Raw genomic sequence first — 11167 nt, 5'->3', positions numbered from 1 at the left:
GGCTTCTACTGTAGCCTGTGATCAACATTAAACGGATAGGTTCGATGAACTATGCAGAATAATAATTAACAATCTGGCAGGGGGGAATACAAAAAATCTCGCTTCTAATTGTTGTGAGGCAATACCAGTCGGAAGCGAGCATCCTGTTGGTGATAATTAAGGGAGTTGTGCTAGGCCTATGTGGATTCCACATAAATCAACAAAAGACGCTGGAGACTGATGATTAAAACGACCCATTGTTGTCCTATTAGGGTTACTACGTTAGCAAAAGGTGTGAGCCAAAACTGCTTCGAGAAGATTGGGGCATCTTTGTAATTCAAGGGAGGGTAAGTACAGAGCAAACATGACAGGGAAACACCCATGCATGATATCCTATGCCTTTTAAATACAGAGGATGATTATAGACTGAATTGTAACCCAAACAACATGCTGAGCGCCTCTTTAATCATCGATTATACAGGACTTTTAGCTGGGATGACACCCCATCACAGGATGAAATCAGCGGCATTCATAAGATGTTTCCCGCAGAGGTGAACTAAGTATAACATCTTACGCGCAAGGCTGAGTGTCATCTCATCTCACATTTAGAGATTATTTTTGAGGGCGTAGATAGGACGAGCACTTTTCCCAAAAAATACAGTAAGTCCATCCTTGGGGTCCACCCTCAGCATTGCCCGGACTTCATAAGCATGGGAGGGGTATGGGCGAATGCTTCTTGACGTGTTTCATTTTGGCATAGCCGAGGATCAGTGCGTAGCCAACTGGCCCCCTCATCAACCCACATAAGACCTGCGGAGACCTCCTATAGAGCAAGCAGTGCCTCAGCGATTTGCTTCCAGTGTGTCAGTAACCGGTGACTTGATTCAAACTAAATGTTTGCCTGCACGTGAAAGCCTATACCCAGGAAAATCATGCGTCATGAGAAACAATGATGGAACAAGACTACTTTTTAGATAGAAATATTGGATTCAGATTTATCACGCATTTTTCTCTGCTGCAGTGGTTGGATTATTTTCTTTTCTAAATCACTTCATGAAGATGCCTGTTTGAGGAGAACTTGAACTGAATGACGGCCAGATACACATGATAGTGAATTTGTAAATGGCTACGGCGACTTCACTTGCCTGAAGCGGGGTGCTCAGGTTAAGTGAGAGCGCACTCCTTTCCAGACTTCTCCAAAGTGTCCTGCCACAAAAGTGACACTCGGATTTAACCCGCATAGCTTGGGGACATTATTATCAAGGCCTGATTCGACTGGACTAGGCGTATTTGGACAATGTATGGGATCAATCAGCGTTGCTTTTACCTGTAAGTTTTTTTTAATGGTTTCTGTCGGCCTTTATCTTTTTTCCAAACTGAGACAAAATTATTCTTATATTTACCACGACTTTTCTCTTTAAATTTGCAGATCTTTTCATTTCTTCGTGGTCTGGTGCCATGCACAGGTAAGATCAAATACCTTAACATTTCTTTAAGAATCGTTTAAATGTTGGCTAATTGTTGTTTTAAAAAACAATTTGACGAACATCTATAAAGAATTATTAAATTAAATTGACCTGTATCATGTAGGCCTAGTTCACTCGTTTCATACACTGTTTTACTTAGCAAAGTGCTTTTCGCAGCCTATTCGTGTGTAGGCTACGAAAATAGACATAATTTATTGTGGAATTAAATGTGTGCCATTCATTTAAAGCAAATATTTAGAGGTGAAAATGTCTCATGTGGATGACACAGCGAGCCTTTTAGACATAGTGAAACGTGTCATTTTATTTTTCCCTTTGCATTGAAAAGGGGGAGAATCACCCTTCTCCTAATTTTAACCAGTATGTGAGGGAACAGGGGACGTTGACGGACCAGCTGAGCCGGCGGCAGGTCCGAATCTACCAGCTCTACAGTCGGACCAGCGGCAAGCACGTCCAGATACAAGGCAAGAGGGTCACCGCCACCGCCGAGGATGGCAACAACTTTGGTGAGAAGTTGCACCAACCCTTAAGTGCTGTAAGGTCAATCAAAGTGACACATGCAGGAGTCACATATGCTGTTTTGTTGCATTGCTTATGGGCTCCTATTAGGTCACCCTCAAGTTTACAAGATACACGACCTTTGCAACAGCATACAACATCTTTGCACACTAAGCTATATTGTACTGTACTAATGGTAAAAACATAGATATGGCCATGGATTCAGAGAATGTGTGATACCCATCTGCCATGGTGCTCTGTGTTGTATTAAGATGTGTATTTGCAAGCAGAGTGTGGGAATACTGAATACAACTGTATACTAATTGATGTTTGTGTGTTACACTGCAGCAAGGCTATTTGTGGAGACAGACACATTTGGCAGCAGGGTTCGCATCAAAGGAGCAGAGAGTGGCCGATACCTTTGCATCAATCGCCGTGGGAAGTTGGTCGGAAAGGTAAGCCTTGTCTTTCCAGATATGGTCTTTGTGTACTGATCCTGCATGTCTGTCTGGTAGTTGGTCTACCTATCTCTCTCTCTCTCTCTCTCTCTCTCTCTCTCTCTCTCTCTCTCTCTCTCTCTCTCTCTCTCTCTCTCTCTCTCTCTCTCTCTCTCTGCCTGACAGGTAGGCCTACATTACAAGGGATTTAGTCAGTCAGCCTTGAAATGAGGAGTTATTGAATGGTAAATGAACATGTTCCTCCATGCCATGTGCACTTTAGTGCACCATTACTTTGTCAGGTAATAATGCCACTGAAACATCATAAAATATATAGGCTACAGTACATGTAAGTTATGGTATAACGATACACAACGCTCATAAAAGTCGTCCCGTCACTGTATGCGTTTTGCATATTCACCGTCACTTCACTTTGGTAATAATGCTACAGAAACATTACAAAAAATATACAGTACATCTAAGATACGCTACAAAGATACACAATGCACATAATACACATAATACAATACAAATAATGCAATAGACACAATACACATGAAAGTTTGCCCATCCCTGGGTGTCATGTTTGCATCACCACAGCAAGCTGATATGCAGTTGCGCACATTTCAAAGATCAGAGTGTCCAGGGCATTTCAAGATGAATCAGATGGGAGAGCAATCTTGGTGTCATGAAGTGCATGATCGGAATTGACCACACCGCCCGCCACTTACGTAAAAAGTGTAAAATAGTTGTGCTTCCTGTCCGCCCTGGGCCTGGGCTCCCGAATACACAGGAGAGAGGGTTAGCATAATAAGCCAGCGTGGCGTGCATGGAAAAGAGGGGTGCCACTCCACTTGCCAGTAGCAAAGGGGGGGAAATTCTGTTCACACCCATTCTGCGTCTGGTCAGAAGTCAAGCCGTGGCTTCCTGCAAGGGAAGTGGAAAAGATGTATTCAGTGTTGTTCTCCTGCCATGAGAAAGAACGGGAGAGGGAATCCGATTGTGACAGCTCCCTTTTCTCTCTCTCTCTCTCTCTCTCTCTCTCTCTCTCTCTCTCTCTCTCTCTCTCTCTCTCTCTCTCTCTCTTTCTTTCCCTCCAGACACATCTCAAACACAATCTCTGGTGCACGCCCTGATTGGTCTGGCTCCTTATAGTCACTGTGTGAACGATAAATAAATTGTAGGCATTCCATCTGTCTGGGAATCAAAAAAGATCAACATCTCACGAGAATAGAATAGAACTAGTATAATACACTGGGTAACTGTTTGTCTCTGCCAGGGGCAGAAAATAAAAACGCTGCCACATATTTGCTCTAGCTAATTCTGTGAACCAGTTGAACCTAATTACCACACCCCTTCAGGCAGGTTGATGAGCTTAATTTGTGTCTTAGGATCACAGGCAGGAAAAAATATCTGGCAGGACTTTTGCTTTTTCAATGCAGCATTAGTCTTTTCTGTGCTTGTCAGCACCAGAGGGATCACCTTTTTCTCAAAATAGATACACTGCCACCTGCAGGTCAATAATGGGCGTGAGGTTGGGAGAACTTAGTCTGATTATCATCGACTTTCAAATCTCTTCGAGACTTGGTCTGACCAACAGGATAACAATTAACGTTTCCCAAATGGCATGGTTGACCCACCTCCGTAGGTTTGCTACTGGTTGACTGGTGTCTGACAAAGTGGGCGGGGTTCCCGTTTTTTTCGGGAGATCCCAAACAATATTTGCATTGCTCTTGGCCTGACTAGAAGCAACACCAAAGGTGTTGGGTCACTAGGAGGGTGTGGCCTGGCTAGGGAGAGCTGGTCCACCTTTCCTCTTAGTGCCTGAAGGCTACTTTTGTATGCACACGTCTCTGCAAATGATGGATATTATCAGTATTGGACACACATGACATTATTCCACGTCTTTACCAATATATTATGACTTGGTCATGGTCATTCTGTAACAACACACTTATAACAGGGGTCTTGTCTTAACACATTTAACTGTTACAAGACCATTGTGCTTTGGGGTTTCCCAAAAATGTACACACACTTTAAATTGTGGTACAGTAGGGCCTAGGTGGGGGGCGCTGTGGCACAGCGCACTAAGCCCCCCACATTTGGGCTTGCATGCCCACGGGGACCCCGGTTCGAGTCTGGCTGGGGTAATTTCCTGATCCCACCCCGTCTCTCTGTCCCACTCACTTACTGTCACTGTTCGCAAGCTGACATCCACTCTACTCAGCACTGCTGACTATGTGAATCTCACACAATTCTCTGTGATTTTTTCTGAATTGACTGTCAATGGCTGGCTGCATTCACTTTTAGTGACTGTTGCAGGTCTTGAAGCATAGACCCTTTAGACATCAGTTTGAGAATAGCCACTGACAAAACATTGAAATGATGTCTGTAATTTCTATTACAGTTTGAGAATTACGTGACCTTTAATAAACTCCAACTTTGCATAGATTTAAAGTGTGTATGTACCTTGTTGGACACCCTGTAGTGTTGAATTAACACTGAAAAATGTACTCTGCGCACCATATAGCTAATATTACTGTACTTAGCCTTGTGAGATACGGCCCCTGTTATAAATTAGCTGTTACCAGAATGGCAGTGACTAAGCTGTAATGTATTTCTACAACAACCCTGTGCACTGTCATAGTGGTGTAGTACTATGATAGTTAAGTTTTTTTTTCAGTAAATACTCTGGTGGAATGGCTGCCTAACCACAAATCATACGTGTAACTGAACCTGCCCTGACTTTTCTGTGCTCCTCAGGCGAGTGGCAGAGGGAGGGACTGCATCTTCACGGAGATCGTGCTGGAGAACAACTACACAGCGTTCCAGAACGCCAAGTACGAGGGCTGGTACGTGGCCTTCACGAGGAAGGGCCGGCCCATCAAGGCCTCCAAGACCCGGCAGAACCAGCGAGAGGTCCATTTCATCAAGAGACTGCACAAGGGGCCCCCGCCCTTCCCCAACTCGGAGCGACTCAAACACTTTGAGTTCATCAGCTTCCCACCCACGCGGCGAGCTAAGCGGAACAGGAAACCGCACAAAGCTCAGTGACATGGGAACAAAAAGTGAACTCCTTTATTTTTTAAAGAAAAGAACAGAACAGAGACAAAAAAAGAAGAGATGCAGCTTTATTTTTTATATATTTTCATACAAAAACTGATGGACTGATGTAAAAAAAATATATTGTAAAGTAGATGCTTGTAAATATGGTAAGATTCCAGATGAAATGTATTGTATATTTAATATCACTGGTGTGTGTGTTCATGAGACGTGGGAACATATAAGAGGTAAAGTCATATAAATAAACGTGAAAAGATGGGTTGGAACTCTAGTATGGTTATGTTATATTATATGATATTATATTATATTATATTATCAAGTAAACAGTAAACTAGAAGGCGTTTATTGGCCTGTCCGTAGTAGACAACTCTTGACAATGGCTGCGTTTACATGACGTTTTTAATTCAGAATTGATAATTCAGAATAAAATAGTTCAGTCGAGTTAACTTTGATCTTTCAATTAATTCCGAATTGATACATGTTAACATGATGCTTTCAAAGCAAAATGTAAGCTTTATGCAGAATTAAAGTGAGATAATTCGGAATTAAATGTCCCGTGTAAACGTAGTCATTTAATTCAGAATTAACTCCATTTAATTCTGAATAAAGCTTAATTCTTCTTTGAAAACGTCATGTAAACACTTCTTAATTTGGAATTAAATCAAAGATCAAAGCAAACTCGACGGAACTACGTATTTAGTTCTGAATTATCAATTTGGAATTAAAAACCTAACGTAACTGGTGGCAGAACATTTTAACCGGTTAACGTTGATCCAGTCGACTACCATTTAAACAGCTACCGGTTAACATCCCTAGTAGGAATCATTTTGTTTTATTAGTTTTATATAGATCTGTTTCGTATGGGTTTACTTATCGTGGTCACCTTTCTATCTGCCGTGAAGCAAATGGTCTGGTTTCAGATTCTCTGAATTTCCTCCCAGGTGTGTTACTGTCATTACAATAAGTGCTGCTTTTATTTCGTTAGCCGATGCGATTCGTCACACCTGTGTCTCATTTCCTCTCCCCGCTCTCTTTGCTTCCACCTCGTTAACACTGCATACAAGTCCCACAGCAACCAACCGTACCTGAGCACTTGAACACCTGTCCGCTGAAATACCCACGCACCTGTGGGATTTGGGTGGGAAGGTAGCTGAGCTGGGGTTTTTTTTAATAGTGCTTGTCGGTGGATGCAATCTATTAGCCAAATCTTTTGTGTTTGCTTGATGGGATTCTGTGTAGAGCGAGGAAGTATACACTGAGTTTCATTAGCTGCTAGTGCTTAGTTCAACATATGAAGTCCTTGCAACAGGCATTCAGTCTATGAATTGGGGTCGGTCAGTGAATGCACATGCACATGGGAGTGTTAGTATCAAGGGCCACACTAGAACATATGGGGCCCTTGCAAAGACAATCTATTATCATGTGAAAAGTGTATTGACACCACTGCATTATCCATGAGCTGTTGTGTCTCGCTAAGGTGTATAAAGTAAAATTAGAAGTATATATTGCTGATGTACTTACAACACTGGTAAATGATCTTACATAGCTTATATACCAGTAATTTCTCTGCACCTAATGATGAAAAAAAATACCTTTAATAGTACTTAATAATTTTACTTTATACACCTTGTGTGTGTTGTGACTAATATGCAGAACCTGTAATAATGCATTACTATTATGCATGCACTCTATATGTGCCTTTTGGGACTCTGTAATGATCAGGGTGCGCATGGCTGGTTGGTTAGCCAGCAAAAACTATGGCAATGCTGTGCCGGCACCCTGAAAAACATGGAAGAAATACAGGCGGCTCAGTCAGTTGTGACTTACTGAGGTGTCAATACGATAAAATATACGATACGTTTTCATTCAATATCTTTACAGAAGATTATCACAAATATTCAGCAGTTTCTTTTACATTGGGCTGTTGAAAAGGAAAGGTCGTGTTGGACACTGTGACATCCTGCGTAGCGCTGAGGTGAGGTTGTCTGGGGTCACAGCAAAGTTTTCCCTTTTGACAGAGAGAGAGAGAGAGAGAGAGAGAGAGAGAGAGAGAGAGAGAGAGAGAGAGAGAGAGAGAGAGAGAGAGAGAGAGAGAAAGCACGACAGGCAGACAGTCTTGTGGCCCCTGAGCCTTGGGATCAGCTCGTCGCTGTAAACTGAGAAGGAACGCTGGATGCTAACACACATAACTGCATGTGTGATCCGCCCTTTGATGAGGCCCGTTTGCCGTGTACAGCATCTTGTCAGCCGTTTAATTTGGAGCGGCGAGGGCCTGTCGCCCAGGGCTGGTCTGGTCATCTGACATGCAGGGCATTTACCCAGTGGGCCGACACTGCTCAGGGGCTGACGCTGTTTTTTTTAGGTGGTGTTTTTTTCCCCATTAGAGACTGGTACATCATTTGGATGGGGCAGCCCATACGCATGAACGGTCATCCAGGTACTTTGCTTGTGAATGTGCGTTGCGCCCCTTTATAGGGGAAAACAAACTGAATGTCTCGTTAACTTACATGCTACATCGGCTAGCCTAAATGAACACAGTCCTGTTTAGCTATATTATTTGAACAGCCGACAACACAACGCATTTTCTACATGTTGGGTGTGAACAACGCTACAGGTCCTTGTCTTTCGTTTATTCTTTCCCAACACCATCAATTGACTTGCGTTGGCTTTTTCCCCCAATGTTTTCCCCCAAAAAGGGGTGTAACGCACATGGCACACGTCACACGTCACGCCGTTCATGCGTATAGGGCCATCTTCAATAAAGACAATGGACTGAGCCAACCAACCATAATAGTGCAGAAAAACAGCGGAGCTTGTGATGGGCTGGCCTACACCAAAAATGCCCAGGTCGTTTTTTTGGTCCACGGCCAGCCCTGCTGCTGCCCATTTACTATGTGTGGCCGGCCTCGCTATTGGTGGTCCGGTCTGGCCTTAAGTCTGTAAAGTCCCAGCAACACACAGGGCCTGTCTACAGCTGCCAATCCCTGTCAGCGTTGGGGCATTTCATATTAGCTGAGGGATCTGCGCGGATCAGAGTGAGATTAGTGCGAGATGAGGTGCTGTGTGTGCAGCAACAATACGTCCAGGAAGAGATGGTAGCTTCATTGAGATGACGGATAAAAATAGCGGACACAGATATCTTCAGCGATTGTTTGAAATATTGACATGATGTTGATACAGATGCGGTGTATTAATTCTTTGTACAAGTGTCCCTGACATGTGTTGTCTCCTCACCATGGCAACTATGTGGTGAGATAACTGGCACATGAAAAGATTAGTCATCAAATCTCACTTTGATAACATTTATGAGATTATGCTGATTGTGTGCACACAGAGTGTATACTTAGTTTACAAGATAATAAATTAATGTGTGCATATTGGCCTGGAGCTAATTGAGTAATCAGACGGACAGCTGAACTTATAATGTGCTCGACTGATTATCATCAAAGAAAAGCATTGATACAATTGCGTGATTATCACCTGTGACTGAAGTTGGCAAAAGCATCCAGTATTAAATCGTAGCATTAGATCAGTCAATGCCGTAGGCCTAGCAAATGGAAGTGGCAGAGAGGATGAAGTTTCAAAAGTATCATGCAGCCATAACACAGTATTTGCTGACTTGTTATTATAATAGAGGCCTACTTTTCTGAGCCATTTTTGAGCTATTAATAACTTGGAAGTTTGGTATGTAGGCCTAGTGATTGCCATATGTCCTATTTTCAGTCAATATACTGGACCAAATGATCCCATTGGAAAAAATAATGTAAACTTACATAATGGCTATACAAATCTATATTTTTATATGTGCCATAAAAGATTTCATTGGTCCATATATGAATCATATACGTTTTATGTAGGCCTACATCTTCATATGTGATCATCTGCCTGCTAATCCTAGAGATGAAAAAAAAACCACATGGCACCACTCTGAACATATATAATAATAATAATAATAAATTTTATTTTGAGCGCCTTTCAAAATACCCAAGGCACTTTACAATCAAAAACAAATACATAACAATAGGGAAAAAATAACAAAGCTTCAGTGAAATTAACAATAGGAGACTAATGAGAGTAATTAAAAATGCAAAAATAAAATAAAGAAAATAAAGTACAATAAAAATGTTTTAAAATAACAAAAGGAAGTAGAATGCAAATTGGAAATAAAATAAAAATGAGGGGGAAAAAAAAGATAAAATATGTAAAATAGAAAATAAACTAATAATTAAAATGAAGTGGAAGTGCCTGTCAGTGAAATTTAAAAGCAGAAGTGAAAAGGTGTGTCTTCAGCTGAGTTTTGAAAGTGGACAGTGTAGAACACTGTCGAAGTGAGAGTGGCAGAGCACTCCAGAGTTTGGGGCCAACAACACTAAATGCCCTGTCGCCCATGGTGCGCAGGTGTGTGGAGGGAACTGTAAGGAGGAGTCAGTCAGTGGAGCGTAGTGTGCGGGTGGGATTGTATGGGGTGAGGAGACTTGTGATGTAGGAGGGTGCAAGGTTGTGCTGGGCCTTGTATACAAGGAGGAGAATTTTGAAATGGATACGTGAATGGATAGGAAGCCAGTGTGATTGATACAGGATAGGGGTAATGTGATGCCAGGGTCTGGTGTGTGTAAGTAATCTAGCTGCTGAGTTTTGAATGTATTGAAGACGGTTAATCAATTTAGTAGGGAGACCAGTGAGTAGGGCATTGCAATAATCTAATCTGGAGGTTACAAAAGCGTGAATGAGGGTCTCAGCAGAGGTAGGGGTAAGAGAAGGGCGGAGTCTGGAGATGGTTTTAAGGTGGAAAAATGCAGTTTTGGTGAGGTGTTTATTATGGGATTCAAAGGAGAGAGAAGAGTCGATGATGACGCCCAGATTTTTTACTTCAGAGGAAGTGGAGGTAAAATAGTCAGGGATAGAGAACTGAGAAAGGTTTATCTTTTTAAGTAAAGATGGGGTGGCAATGATGATGGCTTCGGTTTTGTTTTGATTAAGTTTAAGAAAATTTTGGGTCATCCAGTTACTAATTTCGTTGAGGCAGGTTGTTAAGTTAGCGAGGGGGAGTGGATGGGAGGGTTTAGTGTGCATATAGATTTGGGTCTCATCTGCATAACAGTGAAAATTTAGGCCATGTCTTCGGAGAATGTTACCAAGGGGAAGAATATAAATGATGAAGAGTAGGGGGGCTAAAACTGAGCCTTGTGGAACACCATGTGTGAGGAGTGAATTTGGAGACCGGAAATCACCAGTAGAGACAAACTGCTCTCTTCCAGTTAGGTAGGACCTGAACCATGAGAGTGCAGTACCAGTGATGCCCAATAGGGTTTCCAGTCTTGTGAGAAGGACGTTGTGGCAGACTGTGTCAAAAGCAGCTGTTAAATCAAGTAGCAGGAGGATACTGAAATGTCCTGAATCTGCAGCCAACAAAAGATCGTTTACAACCTTGACTAGTGCAGTTTCAGTGCTATGCTTAGCCCTGAACCCAGACTGCAGTTCCTCCCATAGGCTAAATGATGTCATGTGTTCTTGAAGCTGTAAGGCCACAGTACGCTCTAACAGCTTGGAGATGAAGGGAAGGTTAGAGATAGGACGGTAGTTTTTAAAATAATCCGCTGCAGCTCCAGCTTTTTTGAGGACAGGCGTGATGGCTGCAATCTTTAGGGAGTTTGGAACTATGCCTGTCAGGAGAGAAGTGTTAATCATGTTAGTAAGGAGGGGACT

General features: G+C 42.4%; 1 protein-coding gene across 2 annotated transcripts; it reads left to right on the top strand.

Moving 5' to 3' along the window:
- The first annotated feature begins 1062 nt into the window (after positions 1-1062).
- fgf17 (fibroblast growth factor 17) lies at positions 1063-5693 on the top strand. 2 transcript variants are annotated; one of them, XM_063194426.1, is made up of 5 exons: positions 1063-1308; positions 1409-1445; positions 1825-1969; positions 2310-2416; positions 5162-5693. In XM_063194426.1, the coding sequence occupies exons 1-5, from the start codon at positions 1277-1279 to the stop codon at positions 5450-5452; spliced, it is 612 nt and encodes a 203-aa protein (XP_063050496.1). In that variant the 5' UTR covers positions 1063-1276; the 3' UTR covers positions 5453-5693. The 2 variants fall into 2 exon arrangements, with proteins under 2 accessions (XP_063050496.1, XP_063050495.1); XM_063194425.1 differs by having other exon boundaries at positions 1792-1969.
- The last annotated feature ends 5474 nt before the right edge of the window (positions 5694-11167 follow it).

The sequence above is a fragment of the Engraulis encrasicolus genome, chromosome 3, assembly GCF_034702125.1.
Source record: "Engraulis encrasicolus isolate BLACKSEA-1 chromosome 3, IST_EnEncr_1.0, whole genome shotgun sequence".
NCBI classification, from domain to species: Eukaryota; Metazoa; Chordata; class Actinopteri; order Clupeiformes; family Engraulidae; genus Engraulis; species Engraulis encrasicolus.
This window is presented reverse-complemented; position numbering and strand designations above follow the sequence as displayed.

What these genes read in the sequence shown, in the direction of transcription:
- fgf17 (XM_063194425.1), top strand. Translation starts at nt 1,277, where the DNA reads ATGTATGGGATCAATCAGCGTTGCTTTTACCT. An exon ending in AATCAGCGTTGCTTTTACCT is followed by an intron (nt 1,309 to 1,408) that starts GTAAGTTTTTTT and finishes TTAAATTTGCAG; the next exon opens with ATCTTTTCATTTCTTCGTGG. An exon ending in TGGTCTGGTGCCATGCACAG is followed by an intron (nt 1,446 to 1,791) that starts GTAAGATCAAAT and finishes TGCATTGAAAAG; the next exon opens with GGGGAGAATCACCCTTCTCC.